The 18,259-nt window shown below is 33.3% G+C and overlaps 7 protein-coding genes across 7 annotated transcripts; 1 reads left to right on the plus strand and 6 right to left on the minus strand.

Annotated features, from left to right (window-relative positions):
• Positions 1 to 661: 661 nt before the first annotated feature.
• PAH1 (phosphatidate phosphatase PAH1) lies at positions 662 to 3,142 on the minus strand (the record flags this gene model as incomplete). Its single annotated transcript, XM_041550408.1, has 1 exon — positions 662 to 3,142. One exon carries the CDS (start codon positions 3,140 to 3,142, stop codon positions 662 to 664), a length of 2,481 nt encoding a protein of 826 aa, XP_041406342.1.
• An 811-nt stretch (positions 3,143 to 3,953) lies between these two features.
• On the minus strand, positions 3,954 to 5,057 carry MME1 (Mme1p; the record flags this gene model as incomplete). The annotated part of the gene is made up of 1 exon (XM_041550409.1): positions 3,954 to 5,057. One exon carries the CDS (start codon positions 5,055 to 5,057, stop codon positions 3,954 to 3,956), a length of 1,104 nt encoding a protein of 367 aa, XP_041406343.1.
• Positions 5,058 to 5,768: 711 nt separating this feature from the next.
• MLH1 (mismatch repair ATPase MLH1) lies at positions 5,769 to 8,030 on the plus strand (the record flags this gene model as incomplete). The annotated part of the gene is made up of 1 exon (XM_041550410.1): positions 5,769 to 8,030. One exon carries the CDS (start codon positions 5,769 to 5,771, stop codon positions 8,028 to 8,030), a length of 2,262 nt encoding a protein of 753 aa, XP_041406344.1.
• Positions 8,031 to 8,142: 112 nt separating this feature from the next.
• On the minus strand, positions 8,143 to 10,014 carry CEP3 (Cep3p; the record flags this gene model as incomplete). Its single annotated transcript, XM_041550411.1, has 1 exon — positions 8,143 to 10,014. One exon carries the CDS (start codon positions 10,012 to 10,014, stop codon positions 8,143 to 8,145), a length of 1,872 nt encoding a protein of 623 aa, XP_041406345.1.
• Positions 10,015 to 10,331: 317 nt separating this feature from the next.
• On the minus strand, positions 10,332 to 11,834 carry KABA2_04S07744 (uncharacterized protein; the record flags this gene model as incomplete). The annotated part of the gene is made up of 1 exon (XM_041550412.1): positions 10,332 to 11,834. One exon carries the CDS (start codon positions 11,832 to 11,834, stop codon positions 10,332 to 10,334), a length of 1,503 nt encoding a protein of 500 aa, XP_041406346.1.
• Positions 11,835 to 12,279: 445 nt separating this feature from the next.
• EAR1 (Ear1p) lies at positions 12,280 to 14,220 on the minus strand (the record flags this gene model as incomplete). Its single annotated transcript, XM_041550413.1, has 1 exon — positions 12,280 to 14,220. One exon carries the CDS (start codon positions 14,218 to 14,220, stop codon positions 12,280 to 12,282), a length of 1,941 nt encoding a protein of 646 aa, XP_041406347.1.
• Positions 14,221 to 15,340: 1,120 nt separating this feature from the next.
• On the minus strand, positions 15,341 to 18,130 carry HUL5 (ubiquitin-ubiquitin ligase HUL5; the record flags this gene model as incomplete). Its single annotated transcript, XM_041550414.1, has 1 exon — positions 15,341 to 18,130. The coding sequence occupies one exon, from the start codon at positions 18,128 to 18,130 to the stop codon at positions 15,341 to 15,343; it is 2,790 nt and encodes a 929-aa protein (XP_041406348.1).
• Between the last annotated feature and the right edge of the window lie 129 nt (positions 18,131 to 18,259).

The following is an 18,259-nucleotide window of genomic DNA, read 5'->3' on the forward strand; positions in this document are numbered from 1 at the left end:
AAGAGAATGGCACCCCCCACCACTGATTAGATTCGATTGACGGTCATAACTATAGTCTAGGTAAATACTCTTTTGTTATCTCGGAAACTTTGACAAGTTACCACAAATTGCGTAAGGCTGGTGAGAATGGCTGCCATTAATTTAGATAATAAATTTATAAAACTAGCATTGTTTGCAGGGCCTAGTCTCCTAGCAAGATACCCTCACTATGATTACATACATTTTACACTAATTGTTTTATACTTTTTAATGAATCCAGAAGGAACAATACTTAATAATCCTGTCTTTTGGACATCATATTTGAGTGCCATCGGTGCCACATTCGATGAATTTTATAAATCCAAAATGACATGTAGTATGAGTTCTAACCTTAATCAGGAAAGCCTACAGTGTGTCTTAACATCTTCAAATTTTCTCATATCAGCTGTTCTAAATATTATAACAATATGTATAGGTTATATTAGAGGAAGAGGCAAGCCAGTCAGTAACGAAGAAAAGAATACGAATTGAAATATTCAAAACATCATATAGACCGTAATGATCATATATACTAATTATGTATCACACATTCGAAACTATAAAAGATAAAAAAGAAATTTTTTTTTTCTATGTATGTTAATTTTAATAAATACACTATACATTTATTTCTTACCTTCATTATTTAATCAACATACTCATCCTCGTCAAATTCATCTTCGTCAAACTCATCATCTTCATCGAATTCATCGTCAGAATTTTTATTATCATCATCTGAATTCATTTTACTATGCATCGAATGTTGGTCATCTAACACGCTAATCTTCGATACCCCAGTTGATGGTGCAGGTGGTTTAGCGATAGAAAATTGAGCCAAAGGACTTTCAATATCTGCAACATCTATGGATTCCATATGAGGTGATGCCAATGGAGATCCAAATTTTAAATACATTTGTTTACCGATATCTTCATTCGACTTCTTATTCTTGATTTTTTTACTATCGGAATTTAGATCATCATTGGTTGAGTTTCTATGTAGATTTAAGTTGTCTTTCTGAGAATATCGAGCTGCAGTAGGCGACGCAGCTCTACTAGATTCATCTTTGATATTTGGGTTGGTGGCATTATCATCACCACTGATATCTGAGAGGTCATCAATATTTAAAATAGGTTCCCTCCAAAAATTGACATCAGTATATTTTTCTTCTTGATTAGGTCTAAAGAAGGATTTCGTTTCGTTCATACTAAAATCTCCATCATTCAGGTTTGAGTTATCGTATCGATCAATGGTAGTATTTACAGGTGATCCTGGCATTGTAGAATGTAAACTTCTAATGTCGTCGTCAACCACATTCACTGGTGGGAAAAAATGATCAACTAATTCATTGATATGCAAATATGAACTTTTATAACCTGCAAGTTCAAGCAGTTCCATATGGACTTCACCTTCTGTATTGATAGTAAAAATACGAGAGCTAGGTATACCGACTGTTCTATATGAAAGAGCATCCGTTATACGATTACCAAATCCTGCGAAAAAAGGAGTCGGTTTATCATCAGTATCAAACTCATTATAATGATATGTAATGGGTGACTTAACTTTTACTTTATCTTCAATAATAATATTGGTTTGAGGGGGAGATTCCATTGAGTTTTCATTAGGTTTTTCATCAGTATTATGATCTGTTTCTATGTTACTATTTTGAGTATCATGTTTAATTCCAATATCAACATGATTATCAGATAATTCATTCTCAAAATACAACGATCTCACATCATTTAGACATGCAATTTTGAATACTTCTGGTTTTTTCAAGATAACTTCTCTTTTTAGAGCAGCCATTGTTCTATCCGGTGATAAAATAACAGGTCCTACGGGTAATCTATAATTTTCTTGCAATATCGATCTCAGATAACTTCTTGTAGAATCAGCCTGTCCCGCACCTCTTGCTGTTAAATATAGAATATTATACCCATTTCTTGTAATTTCATTAAAAAGACGTGCCACACCTGGATGAGTCCAATCTTTACCAATCATCGCTAAAACATGACCCAATGCATCAGACTTGGTGATTGTACCGTCAATATCACTAATTACAATTGGTACGTCCCACCTCCATACAAATAATTTTGCACTGACTACAGCTTTGCCATGATCGATGGAAAATTGCAAATCATTTTCACCATATATTAATCCTAATGCCTTCAATTGCTCATTGGTTAATCTAATGGTTTTTATATATCTTTTATTGTCCGTGGTCGCTTTGGATAATCCTTCTGTGTGTTCAATTTTAATGTGATGGTCTTCATTCTCAGATAAAGGTTTTTCTGATGGAACTTCTGTTGATGAAGAAGAAGGAACATAATATTCTGAATCGCTTTTAAAACCATTATTTCCAGCTAATGATAGAACTGGCTCACTTGCATTTATAGAAGGTGATCCAACAGGTGACATCAACTGTGTATCTCCAGAATGTTCATACGGATTAATTATTCTTATCGATCCATTTGGATCTTCCTTTATGAATTGTGTAATATCCATATCACTTCCCAATTCGTCTTTTAACAGTTGTTTCAATTGCATATCAGTATCATGCATCATATCTTGGGTTGGTTTATAACCTTCCATATCTAATATAAGATCTCCATTATTATCAGATTTACTTGGAACATGTATCTGTGTTAACTTTTTGTTTAATTTTTCTTGAAACTTTTTTGTAAGTTCATGATTCTCTTCTTCATCTTCTTTTCCATATCGTTGATTCTGTCTCGAACTTTCGTTATTTATATTCAAATATTCAGGCTCATCAAGTCTCTTTTGACTTTTGAGTTCAGGACTACTTGCAGCACTAGCTACGGGTGACGCCAGCAAATCATCTGGAATACCTTCTAAATCCTTACTGGTCTCAAAGACAAAATATGCTTCGCCATTATCGGCTAATTTCATGGGTAAGTCACTTTTTTTACCATTAATAATAATATCTACTCTTTTCTGTGAGGGTTTAAGTATTTGAAACTTCCCAAACCTAACATGAAATGGCGAACACGATAGGTCACCATTTGGTTGCTCTACTACAATAACATCAATCGCCCCTGATAAAGTTGCAGGATTAATTTGAGACCACGTTTTTGATACCGAGCCTATAGCTCTTCCAACGTATTGCATATCTTACGGTCTTGTTCTCGTTTATTTCTTGACAAAAGAGTAAATACGACGCTTCTATAGACTAAAGAAAACTTGATATATATATATATATATATACCTTGAGATGCCAGCAGATTTGTCGTTCCCTTATGAAATTTCTGTTTTAATTCATTATCCCCAGACTTTAATTATTTATATTTATATAATATAGAATGTGAATTGCCCCAAGCAAATCTTTACGGTAATTCCATATTGCCGAAAGAAAGCAGCGAGCGTTTTCTATAAAATGACGCGCACTCAACATAATATACCTAATATCCGAAGGGCGATCGATCAGTGGGCCTCGAGGAACGATGACATATTTTATAGCAGAAGGCAGAGCAAACGGTGTTGATAGATTATGCTGTTCTTATATGATAAGCTCGTTGATTTGGAAGTGGTGGAGTCGATTTTCCAAACTTGTTCAACTACTCTATTCTATAGTACGGTTATCTTGGAGTGGCGCTGCAATTCTTTTTCCCTATTTGTACTAGATCTGTTGAACAAGAAGCTCATCGTTCAACAAAAAATGGCACATCATAAATGTATGTACAATATATATGCGTGAACAATTTCTCTTTTAAATCAGATATAATGCCTGCATTCGGGAAAGATATATATATTTGTGTATGGATGTACGAATGTATGTATGTATATTGGATATCATGCACATTTACTCATATGTTATTTACAAAAAGAGAAGGAGTATATCAATTAATGTATACTTAATGCAAAGAAGAGGAAAATCGAATAATAAGGGAATGGAATAGGATTATATGAAGTTCCTATTAGTTTATAATATTGATGAAGTACGCAGCTGCGTTAATGTCATTTGGTATAATAAGAGCATAATACTACTTTGTATACTTGTCCATACAAATCTTGGTCCAACACCACTAAATAGACCTACGAGGCCTTCTGTTCGGTACACCATTTTGAAACTTTTGAATATCGAGTCGGTAAGGACGACTGGCTGTCTTTTATTATTATTGCTATAGTTATTAGTTACAGGGATATGTGTAGTGGTAGTCGAACCGTTTGGTATGTTACTCGGAGTTCGCTGAGTTTGTAATCTTGTCTTTACCACATCACAAGGTGTCGTAATGATTCCTGCCAAACCACCTGCGGCTGCCCCTGTAAGAATTTCAAAAGGTAATGCCAGATTTTTAGAATTTTTATTTTTTTCATCTAAAGAAAAGGCAGCTTCTCTAAATTTTTCATAAAATGCAAATTGTAAAGCACTAAAAGGTAGATCTCTTGCAAGGGTGGCTTTATAACCATAAAACAATGCACGAACACCTTCATTCTTAGTTATCGTTTTTGCAGCATCTCTAAGATTTCTATAATTATAACCTGAAAAGAAATGTTCATTGTTAAATTTACCTTGTAATTGTAATCTTGTCTTTAATACTTCCGATGGGACATATACAAAACTTGACACAAAATCCCCTAGAAACCCAGAGACTAAATGAGATGTAGTATCATTGATCCCCCAATCTGTAATCATTTTCCTTTTGGTGAATTCATACGTTCCAAAAAAGATAGCTGCACTTGGGAATGAACCTAACATAGCTGCCGAGTAACCACTATACAGGCCTCTTCGTATTCCTTCCTCGATGAATATTGTGTTATACGATTGTATCATATTCCGATACTTTAGGATATTTGGTGCACCTTGTTGTCTAGTCTTTACCGTGTCTAGTGAATGCATTACAGTATCACCGATAACACCACCAACACCACCTGAGACCATACAATGAATGATTGATGAATCAGCATTTGAAACACCTTTCTTGGGTTCCGTTGGTAGATCTTCTGGCATATCCATAGGGGAAACTTTATCCTTCAAATGATGAGGAGTATTTACAATGGGAATTGATGAAGTAAAGTTCCACATAATATGTGAGTAGAATGACGGTGATAACAAAAAAGGGTTTAGTACGATTGTTGTAAACGGTATAGTTTTTTTTTTTTGATAAACAGAATATTGAGAAACAATATATTGTGTTGCAATTTAATGATAATTTAGAGGTATATGTGTGCTATATTATCTGTAATATATTTTATCATTTAGCAATTAATATGCAACCAGGGAAATCGTTTGTTGGAATTGGTTTCTATTGAATGTCCTTCTGAAAAAACTGTCTTAGAATGGAATCGCTCTTCTGTCAAACACACAGTATTTAAAGTTCGCAGTAATTGTACTAGTAAATACACCTCTAAAACTCCTTCAAATGTGCACAATCGTTTAGATAACCTTACTTCATTATCAATCAATAATATAAGCATGAATGGATGAAAAGTTGTCACTCTTTCTGTTTCACTTCTCGACTGCCTCGGACTCGCTCAGTCGATTTTTTAACTTTTTGGCTCTCTCTATTTGTTTGACCCAAATTTTGAATGGGCGGGCACCTTTTTTATTTAGCGGTTTTCAATTTCGATCACGTGCCGATGACATAATTTGGGGCTATAAGACAATTAAGAAGCACTTTTCGTGTAACGTGTCTCACTTCAGTAATCTGATGATCTAGCGAAACTTTTTAGGAAAGGCTAGGGAATAGTCAGTGATATATACCATTATTAAGCTTACAAGTCTTTGCCTTACAATATGACGTCTTCTATTCGAGCTTTGGATCCATCTGTGGTCAATAAAATAGCAGCTGGTGAAATTATTATATCTCCTGTTAATGCCTTGAAAGAGATGATGGAAAATTCCATCGATGCAAAGAGTACGACTATCGATATTTTGGTAAAGGAGGGTGGTATTAAATTGTTACAAATATCTGATAATGGATCTGGTATTAGTAAAGATGATTTACCTTTATTATGTGAACGGTTTACTACTTCAAAATTGTCCACTTTTGAAGATTTAAATGAAATTAGCACATATGGGTTTAGAGGTGAGGCCTTGGCTAGTATATCACATATTGCTAAGATAACAGTGACTACAAAAATTAATAACGATAAATGTGCATGGAGAGTCTCGTTTGCACAAGGTAAAATGATCGATACACCACTACCCATTGCTGGAACTAATGGGACTACTATTCTAGTGGAAGATTTGTTTTATAACATGCCTTCAAGACTGAGATCATTAAGATCTCCTAATGAAGAGTACAATAAGATCCTGGATGTTGTAGGGAGGTATGCGATACATTCTTCAAAGATAGGATTTTCATGTAAAAAATTTGGTGATTCACAATTTTCGTTATCTATAAGAGCCACGCTAGATACAAAAGATAGAATACGAGCTGTCTATAATGGGAGTGTTGCTTCAAATTTGATTAATTTTGTGGTAGATGAAAATGAAGGACTACCTTTGGATAAATTAACCGGTTATATCAGTAATATGAATTATATTTCTAAGAAGGCTATATCACCAATTTTTTTCATTAATAATAGATTAGTTACATGCGATCCATTGAGGAGAATATTAAATCAGACATATATGAATTTTTTACCAAAGGGGAATAAACCATTTATATATCTCAGTCTAATGATTGAACCAACATCTGTAGATGTGAATGTGCATCCTACAAAGAGAGAAGTTAGATTCTTAAAACAAGATGAAATTATTGAACAGATATCTTTAAAAGTAAATGAAGAGTTATCAAAAGTGGATACAACTAGAACCTTCAAGGCATCATCGATACTTACAGGCTCTCAATCCATTGGACAAACATCTGCAGTAATTAGATCTAAATCTTTATATCGTCAAAGTAACTCACAAGTAAATGCTGATTCGAGTAACCTTTCACAAACCACCCCTAACAAGGTTAGAAAATATGAAAATAAGATGGTTAGAACAGATGCTTCACAGGCAAAAATTACGTCGTTCCTAAAATCAAGTCAATATGTAGAGGGTAATTCATTAAATAAGGATAATAATAATGAAGTCCTTAATCTAGAAGAAGACACCGAAGAGGAACAAAACAATAATATATCATCACCGTCACCAACTGTAGATGATACTAGTAACAAGTTAATAGAGCTACCAAATGAAGAAACTAATATTCTAGATAAATCATCTCAAGTTAAGCAAACAGGGCACAATTTCAATTATGTTGTCATTAAGAATAAAAGAAGCATGGTTAATTTATCCAGCATAAAAGAGCTACGAGAAGCTGAGGATAATAGAGCTCATAAAGAGTTAACAAATATATTTGCGAACTTGAACTACGTGGGTATCGTAGATACTGAAAGAAGACTTATATCCATTCAACATGATTTGAAACTGTTTTTGGTTGATTATGGTTCAATTTGTAATGAATTATTCTATCAAATAGGGTTAACAGATTTTTCCAATTTTGGAAGGATCAGTCTCCTGACTGAAAATAATGAAAATTTGAAATTGGTAAATTTATTATCTGTCTTCGAAGATCTCCCTAAACAGAAAGTTCGTGATATTGTAAGCTCTTTATGGCAAATGAAGGAAATGTTGGATGAATATTTTTCAATTACATTGAAAACCGATGACGACAGTGAAAACTTAAACCAAGTCCAGCTACAATCAATACCACTGTTGTTAAAAGGTTACAACCCTTCATTGGATAAGTTGCCACTCTTTATCCGTCGTCTTGGAACTAAAGTGAATTGGGAGAATGAAATTGATTGTTTAAATGCTATTCTTAAGGAAATCGCTTTACTATACGTACCACCGATCATTAAAACAATCGATCAAAATGATGGTAATCTATGTGATGAACAGAAGATTGCTTTTGTTAATAAATCTGAGTTACTTGAAACTACATTAGAAAATATTGTATTTCCTACCATTAAGAGGAGATTTCTTGCCACTAATAACCTTGTGAAGGATGTGGTTGAAATTGCCAACCTTCCTGGTCTTTATAAGGTTTTTGAAAGGTGTTAGTGGGGAGTAAGTTTAAAAAATCAATATATATATATGTATCAGTATTTTTTATTGTTTATAAAATATATTCACTATTTGAATTAGGTATTTATTCCTGGGGTAATATATATAATTAACTAAATAAGCTAATAATGCTGTGTTGTTTTTCAAATTCGTTTACAATAAATTTGAATTCAGAACTTTCTTTGTTTCTTGCAAAATATTCCTTGTCGTTTTCTTCAGTTTCATCATTAATAGTATCTGTGGCATCACCAAAGGAAGGAACACCCTTAACTAGTATTAATGTTCTATTACAGTACCTGGAAATTATTTTAATATCATCCTGAATAATTTTCAGCACAGGATGGTTCCAATTTGACGATGTGCCCTCTACTCTAACTTTTTCCCATATAATTTTCATGCTATTCAGTCGTTGCACTAAGTACGATAATTTTACACATTTTTCTCCTAATAATATAGGAAGAGCAAGAATTAGGTTACCTAAATCATTATTTAACTCTTCGATCTGAGGGTTGGATTCAAAAATATTATAAAACGCGTAGAACGGTACCATTCTCGAAAGAGACCTAATAATCAATGGATGTTTATTGAAAAATGTTAAACCATGATTCATATTTGTTTCAATGAGATGTACCATCAGTTGTAAATAATGAACAGATAATTGTAAAGAATCAGCCGTATCAAAATAAATAAAATACATTTTATGCAATTTCCAATAAATAGTAGAGAGGAGAAATGTACTTATGAATTTTTCAAACTGTGAATTAATCGATTTCTTTTCAAAATTTACGTTGCCTATTTTCTTTTCAAAAATCGAAAGCTCTCTCTTTATTGCATCAAAGGTTTTTATCTGTGGTTTAAATGAAGTGAGAAGGTATCTATCTAAATCCCTTTCTAACGAAGTGATTTTCCAACAGAGTGATTCAAAACTGTCTTCCTGTTTATAGATATCAAAATTTGGCATGTCTTGATAGAATGCAGCATGTTGCAACAAAGAAGGTATTTCCTTATGAAAACTATTATTTTTAGTAGGACTCTCTTGCTGGTAATCCTGTATGCACATACTCATCCATATCTTAGAGAAGACTTCTTTCGATAAATCAGTAGATTCATCATCGGTTGCAAGTTGCTTATATGAGTCGATGTTGAAAAACCTTGCAATATGGGCACATTGTGCTAGTAGTGTATCACGGAGGAAACAATCCGACAGCTGGAAATTAGTGGTGGATAATATCAGAAATGATTGTATAAATCTCACATCTGGATTTCGACCGTAATCTGCTTGTTGTAAAAAGTGTAAAGAACATTTAGTAAAACCTTGTACAAGAGTTAGTTGTAATGATTCAGACCATTGTTGATTTTCTTCTATACCTAATTGTTCACAGATGGGTTGTACTTCAAAACTTTCTGATATGTCATCGAGAGGCATGTAGTATACACACATAGAAAATATGGCCCAAAGTAATGAATTCCAATAATAGTCATCGATTGAAAACAATAATGCATCAGGCGTCTCTTTAAATTGTTGCCTTCTACTCCAATAAGTTTCCAATTGAACAAATAATTCACTGATATCACCAAGACTTCCAAAATATAAAGGACCTAAGTTTTCTACTGCAAAATTTAACAGTTTAAAAGAATCTTCGAGCTTTATATAATCCGTCCAAAAGGAACATTCTGCCAATTGAGCTTCCATACTAGGAAGTCTTTCGGTTATATCGATATTTTTTGTCTTGAATAGTCCAATATCGCTAATCCAATACTCATAACTCTGCCATAATCTTAAAATATTCAATGAAGAATCTTTTCCACTGCCTAGTTCTGGATTTTGGATAAAGTCGTTTGTTACAGCTTTGATACATTCGCTTTCTTGTCCTCTTCTGATACAATTACTACATGGTATTTGTCTATCACATTTAACCTTCCGTTTTGTGCAAACAGCACAGGCTTTCTTGCTGGTACGTGAGCCGGCCGAACTGCTCATGTGGTTCTGAAAATGTTCGAAGTTCTGTTGAGTCTTTGGTGAAATACAGCTCAAACCTCCAAATCATATCGATGAGTTCTAACGTTCTTCACAATTAATATTTTTAATGTTTATAGATGAGTTCATTGAAACTAATTACTTTTCGCGTATAGATCTCCTACATTAACTTCTTAGGAAGAGGCCGGACGAAATTTGATCGACGACTAGATATATATGATCGGTTTAATAACAACAGAATATTGATTTAAATAATATTGAAAACTATATAGAAAAAAAACGTTAATTAAGAATTGGCCTATATATATCTACCAGAAAACTCAATGATGTGGTACCATACTCATATGAACAGTCTTTGTCTGCAAGTAACTTTCAACACCATACCTACCCAATTCACGCCCAACACCACTCATTTTGAATCCTCCAAAAGGTACTGTCACTTCTTCATCGTTTGAGGAATTAATCCAAACTGTACCAGCTTGTACATCCCTTGCAAATCTATGACCACGACGAACACCTTCTGTGAATACAGCGGCAGCAAGTCCATAACGTGAATTGTTTGCCATCTTTATAACTTCACTATAGTGACAGAACTTATTAATGACAACAACTGGGCCAAATATTTCTTCTTGTAATAAAGCGGACGTTTCAGGAACATCTGTGAAGATTACCGGAGGAACAAAAAACCCTGAAGTTTCTGTTTTCAATGGTATTGGAAATAAGATATCTCTCTTACCCTCTGTGTGTTCAATATATTCCATAATTCGATCGTATTGAATTTGTGAAATAACAGGCCCTAGAGTACAATCTGGATTGAAAACATCGAAATCTGCAAAGGAGTAATGTCTTCTAGCATATTCTTTGAACTTGATCAAAAACTCATCATATAAATTCTCATGTACGTAAATGCGTGAATTGGCAGTACAATTTTGACCTGAATTGTAGAAAATACCATTTGCAGTCCAAGCAACAGCATTATCAACCTGTGCATCCTTGAATACAACTGCAGGGGATTTACCACCACATTCTAAACATACTTCTTTCATATTGGACATACCAGCACATTGTAAAATTCTACAACCAACAGCAGTACTACCAGTAAACGATATTTTGTTAACGTCCATATGGTTAGACAATGCCTCCCCGACAACTTTACCATAACCAGGTATGACATTGACTACGCCCTTTGGGAATCCTGCTTCCATAATTAATTGGGCGAAATATAATAATGACAGGGACGTATTTTCTGCTGGTTTAATCACTACGGTATTACCAGCTGCAAGAGCACCTTGTAATTTCCAACAAGCCATTGCTAATGGATAGTTCCATGGCACGATAAGAGCTACTACACCAAAAGGCTCCTTCAAAGTGTAACAAAACTTGTCATTACTTACTGGAATGACTTCACCATTTGTGTATTTACCTACTGCCCCGGCATAATAATTTGTTAATGTGATAACTTGTTCTAAATCAGACAACGCATTACTGTTGTAAGGTTTACCAGCATCGAGTGAATCTAATGCTGCTAGAATCTCCTTGTCACGTTCCAATAATCTTGCCAGTTTAAGCAATAAATCGCGACGTTCCTTCATGGGTCTCATTGACCATGTATATGTATAGACATCCTTTGCTATTTCAACAGCAGCATTGACATCCTTCTGTGTCCCCGCATAGAAAGAACCTATCTTCTTACCCGTCGCTGGATTATATGAATCGATCATACCCCCATCCGACGATGGAACAAATGTACCACTGACAAATATACCAATTGGTACTTTGATAGTCTTATTGAGTTGTGGGATGTTTATAGTCTGAAACAACATTAGGTAAATATAGATATATTGTAAACTTGAATTTCTATCTTATGGCCGATTTTAATATTTGTATTAATTGCACAGATTTTAGTTAATTTTCCCTATTCTAAACAATTCTGCGTTTCTTAAACAGTATCCTAACATCTATCTTGTCAAGTACTTGTAATATATTTCCTTTTTATAAATGACAGTTCCCTTTTGTTTCCCTTAAAAGATATTTTTCATCGGTCATATCTTACTAAACTTTCGAAGTCCGCCTTATCCCCCTTAATAATATCAAATCGTTTTATCATGAACACACTAATATAAAAATGATACCCACTTTTAGTACGTATCGAGATAAGTAAAAACTCTGACTCTTCTTAAATATATATATATATATATATATATTTCTATGCACTATTATGGATGTTTAAACAATGGAGAATAGTGATGAGTAGATACACATGTCTCATCACTGTTGAGAAATCATATGTTGCATTTCATCAGTAATTTCTTCCTCGTCTTCATCTGTTTCAATTTCTTCATCTCCTACATCCTCTTCATTGTTTTCATCCTCTGGTATTTCGTATTCGTCATAATCGTAATCATCATCATCAAAATCGTAGTCGTCTTTATCATCTGGAGAATTTCTTAAGCGGTTATTAGCGCTACTCCCAATAAGAGTCTTCGCACTGAGTCTTTTACTACTTCCAACAATCGGAATATTTCGACTACTTGTAGTAGAGTTCCTTGGATGGAATTTGAAAGCGTATGAACTTTCATTATCTGAATATGTAGGCGGTTCCATAGGTAATGAATTCATATTAATTTCTTCTTGTATTAATTTTGATTCTGGTGACGTACTAAACTCAAATCCCGGAGGAGGAGGTAATAATTTTCCATTCATATCTCTTAATCCTTCATCTGTAGCTACAATACCACTAGTACTATTTCTAATACTATCAGAATTTTCTTCACCATCGTCCTCATCATCGTTATCTTCTTCTCCGCTCTCTAGTAATGTATCTTGGCCGTAATTTTCATAAGAAGGTGGTGGTAATTTCATACCATTAATCTTAGCATATCCCCATTTCTTAACGTTTGCTTCAATGTAAACAAATCCGTAAGTACCAAAATTGACATGAACTCTACAAGGGACATTTGCACCAATTACAGGGTATAAATATTTGAATTTCCAACCACGAACATGTCCACCAACGGATTTTTCACTTAATTTTTTACCATTTCTAGTGAAAAATACGGTACCACTTCTAGTTCTATAACCAATACCAATGACATCTCCCTTTTGGAATGCAGGGAATAAATTTTGTAAGTGACTCTCTAACATGAAGGAATCATTTAAACGGCGACCCCCCGTGGAGTCGTATGCAATAGAATGATGATGTCTACCAGGTAATCTGAAATATGGGTAAGGTGATGTACTTAGACCGAATGAAATCAGTTCATTATTCTGAGCCTTTACATTACCCACATTAAACTCATCTAATGATTCTAAGGATGAAGCAAGGGAATGTACGTTTGATGTTCTATCATTTTCATCAATATTATCCATTAATGGTTGATTAGCTGAATTGTTATCCGCATGATTCGTTGCCAACGTTGTTGACGGTCCTGGATTCGTAATATTGTTAAGATTATTATTAATCTTACCATCTGGTGTATTAACCTCGAATATTTTAAATTCACAATAATATACTCTATTGATACAAGGAATTGGTAAATTTGTTGTGACAGACGCATCATAATTATAATTTAAGAATGATACTTCAGTTTTATTTTCTATTAAGATAGTATCATTCGGTAAGTTTGAATCAGGTTCAAATTCCCAAGCATTAGCACCTTCTTCTTCAATAAATTGTTTCGTCTGTTCATTTATTATCGGATCAATAATTTCATTTGATTCAGTAGGTTGATAATCTATCAAAATTGGTGGATTGTTTCTAATATATTCTTCACCTTGTCTATAATAAAACTGTTCCTCTGGAGATAATCTATCGATTTTCCCTCTAACTTCTTCTGGGTCATCGAGGACAGTCGGCCATCTCAAATTCATATTTTCTATAATTCTAGTGTTTCTATCTAAATCATGTTCACCACGGGTCAATGAGATTCGTTGATTTCTTGAACCATTTAATCTATCTGAGCCATTCACTACTCTGGAGAGAATAAATTTCACAATCAAATATATCACACATACCAAGAGATACATTAGGAACATTGTCCCCAACGAGAACAACATCACATTCAGATCAAAATCTTCTTCATCTGTATAATCTGTTTGATGATCTCTGGTCTTTATAGACACCCTGGCAAAAAGCGGAATAACCCCAGCATGCACCTGCCGACTCTCTAATATTATCAAAGTCAATATACTTGATATTTGTGGTAACATAATGTATTTGTGTGTAAATGTTTATAAACGCTTTTTGGGTGTGCTTGACTAAAAATAGGAGTTAAAAAACGAGAAACTGAAAAACTGACCTGTGGAATGGGATATATTTAGATGTTACGATGGAACTAACAAAACTCAAAATGAAATAATATGATTATTGTTTATTTTATTGTAATAAATAAGCAGGTATATTCAGTTTAAAAAGCAAATCAAACAATCTCTGTTCACTCTATCCTCTGTTGTAATAATAACCAAACGTTAAGAGAAAGATAAAATAAATAAATAAAAAATATTTTATTAAATGTGTTATAACTGTATCGAATAAATAAAACACAAACCTAACCCTCTTTAACCTTGAAAAGCGTCTTGGTCTTATAATATTTACACTCCTCTTAACTTCTAATAAATTAAACCGAAATATGTTTAATTCTTATATATATTACTAACATTTTCTATATGCCAATTATTACGTATCACACAGCAGTCTAGTATAATTTAATATAATTTGACTATATTGACCCCATCAAGCCCCTCTCTTTTTCCCATTCACTCTCACCGCGTGGATAGCAGGCGCAGACACACCACACCCACACCGCCAAAACACTCCGCTCCGCGAGATATAAATTTCTCGTTGCTGAATTCGAGTTGCAATATTCGCTGTGCCCTCTGCAAACAGAAACCGTAAACACCATATGCCGTATGCAGAGAGCTCCGAGGTGGTTGGACCTTCGCTTGTCGTTCAGTAAGAATACATATGCTACTATGTGACTAGAACGTCCCGCACCGTAGTGAGGTATCATATCAACATTTTGGAGGTTGTTAACTTAATCCGAACGAGGAACAATGAAATAATCACACTAGTTCATCCTTTTCTTTTGGCGTGTTTGGTGTGATGTTTACACAATAACCGTTTATACTTCCTTATCTAGTAACTAGAGGGGAGGGGACCTGTTAAGAGAATGTGTGTAAGTGTAAATACTTTAATATTTTTATTACGCATTGTATTTAGTTTTATCATGGTTGTCTTGTTTGTCATCTTTTGGGAGGGAGGGGGGAAATGTTATATACAACAATATATGTATGTATGTATGTATGTATGTATTAATCTACCTCGAGGTGTTCATGATAAATCAAAGCGAGCACCTGAATTTATAGAATATAATAATTTGGCACGCATTGTCTCTTTATCAGCATAATCTGGAAGTTTTAAAAGATTTACACATGTAGATGCAGTTGGTAATCTTGTCAAGTCTTCCCCTGCATTACGTATCCCGAATTTTGGATCTAGGGATTCAAATCCTTGTAATGGAGCCTGTGGAACAGATGTAACAAATTTTAAAAACTTACATCGTTCCTCAGATGTCATCTCATTAATAATATCCCAAAAGTTTGTAATAGTAATATCATCTTCAGTATATCCACCATACTCTGTGTTCTTTTGCAAATCAATAATATCAAAATCTTTTTTACCCCCAGAGATTAACATTTCTAATTCCTCAGGGTTAAACATTTCTAACCATATCGGTGGAATCATGACACTGAGACCTCTATGAAATGCAGTGACACCTTCAAGAAGTGATATATCTAATTTATATTCTGCAATCCTTAACACATATTTTAATATATTATGTTTATTGACTTTTGTCGTACTACCATTTGGAATCAGTTCAATGATATTCCCCTTGGAATCATTTATTTCAAAATATAAATCTAAGGATTCAATCTCTTGGGAATCTTCAATGACTAATAATCTTGTTAGTGTCTGGTACAATGTACTATCCAAACTATTTAAATCATCAAAAGTAGACCTGAACATATTCGAATAATTTAATAATTTCTTCAAGAAAAATCTAGAAAAATCAACATCAATTAGAACATGATCATATAGGCATTTCCCAACAATCTTACCCATGAATGATAATTGATCTAAAGTTACTGAATCTCCGGTAGGATTTGGATATAATTCATATTGTTCATTAGTGGCGAATAATCCATATTTGGGATCCTTAAACCCTTCATCTGCCACACTTGTTAAGAATTCCTTTGTGACACCACCTCCATCTATCCCTTCTTCGGGACCAAATTCATTAACAAATTTAACTGACAACGAAGATTTGAAAAGATCACCTTTATTATTGTATGCATCCATTGCATCTTCTAATATATGATCTCTTGAGATTGTTGAGGTCCATTTGCCTAACCGGCCAGGCATTAAAGCATTCATGAAAGATTGTGGTGAGTTATCATCTATACCTAATTCACGTTTATCAAGACCAATTAAAGTATAAAACATTTCAACACGTTTATCAAAATGAATGAAAAAGGGAATTCTAATAAGGATTTCTAATTTGTTTATATGACGGACTGGGGTATTTCCTAACCACGCTTCAATCATATGATTCAATGATTCAAGTTTTAAATTTCTTTGCGATAAAATTATCTCAGATGAAGAGTGTGGTTCAATAAAATCACTAACACTTTTATAGTAAGAATTAAATTGATCAATTAATTTGAAAATGGTAGTCTTTACAAATATTGGATCATTGATGGTCCAAAAATCAGAATCTGACTTATCGGAACAAAAATGGGTTCTAGAGTCACGAATATATATTTTAGTCAATAAATTTATTGCGACATCCGAGATCTTACCTCTCAGTTCTCTTGGTTTATTCCATAATTCATCAAAAACAACATCCTTTAACATGACAGAAAACTTCTTGATAGATGATATCGGTATCGAACTTTGATCACTAAACATTTCAGAATCCGTAGCTAATGCTAAATAAAAATTCAATAATTCAATCGCAATCTCTAGACTATTAATACTAGAGTCCCTGATATCCTCGATTGAAGAATATTTGAAAAGATCATTAAATATTTTTTCACACAACCGTTTATTCGTTAACAATACCACTAGTAAGTTATTTTTGTATCCAATATGAGTCAGCTTAGAAATATTGATATAAGATACTAGTGTTGATAATGGTACCATATCAGTGGATACCAAGCTTACCAATCGTTTGGAAAATGATGATTCAAACAAAGCTATATTGAATGTATTATAAAATGGCATATTATCCATTGTGTTAATGCCAGTATAGTACGTTAGAACCTCTATCAATTTATTCTCTATGTAATCTTTGTCTTGTACTATTGTATGAAGAAAAGAGAGATTGTTGAATACAATTCGTAATGATTCCTGATCCAACGGTGTCATCGTTGGTATCAATTCATTTTCCACAATTATTGGCAGAAGGGTTTGAATCGATAATGAATTGATGTTGTCCTTTATCACTAAAGTCATCAGAGGGAGTATTATACTTCGTATGGTATCAACGTTGAGTTTTAACTTTAACAATGAGAAAAAAATTGGTAATGTATTTGTTAAATTAAAGTCAAAATTGTAATTGTTGGTAATGAATGGTAAAAACCCAATCTCTATAAATTCATTCCCATTTATTAATTTAAAATTAATTATATTAATGCATTCTGGTAATATATCTCCAGTTGGCAATTTGCTCAGTAATAAAAATATTTTTTGATTGATTAAACTGTTGGGATATTCCTTATAATAAGTTTGGTATTTTACCAGTAGCCTTTTCAAATGATTTATAGGTATATAATAAAGTAATTTATAGCCAAACACCGGAAATAGGCTTACATCATTTCCCAATGTGTCATTCATGAGATTAATTGTACTGTCCATGTACTGGGTTTTGAAATATTTTCCAACGTCTAGATATTTTCGAATATTTTTTTGCAATTTAGTCACAGCATTGTTTTCTTTACGTTCTTGTGCTCTTTTTGCCCTATCTCTTTCTGCTTTTAGCAATATATCTCTTTTGGATGACTTGGATCTAGAACCTAAATTAACATTCCTTCTCCTTGTCTCACCTGTAAAATTTAGCATTCTTTTTGGTTTTATATTTTTTCTATAGGGTTCCTCTAAGAAAAAAGAATAATTTGTATATAGATATTACACCTTATATAATATATATATAAATATATATATATATATATTAATAATTGTGATGAATTA

Source organism: Maudiozyma barnettii (genome assembly GCF_903064755.1).
Source record: "Maudiozyma barnettii strain CLIB 1767 genome assembly, contig: KABA2_04, whole genome shotgun sequence".
Classification (NCBI taxonomy): Eukaryota; Fungi; Ascomycota; class Saccharomycetes; order Saccharomycetales; family Saccharomycetaceae; genus Maudiozyma; species Maudiozyma barnettii.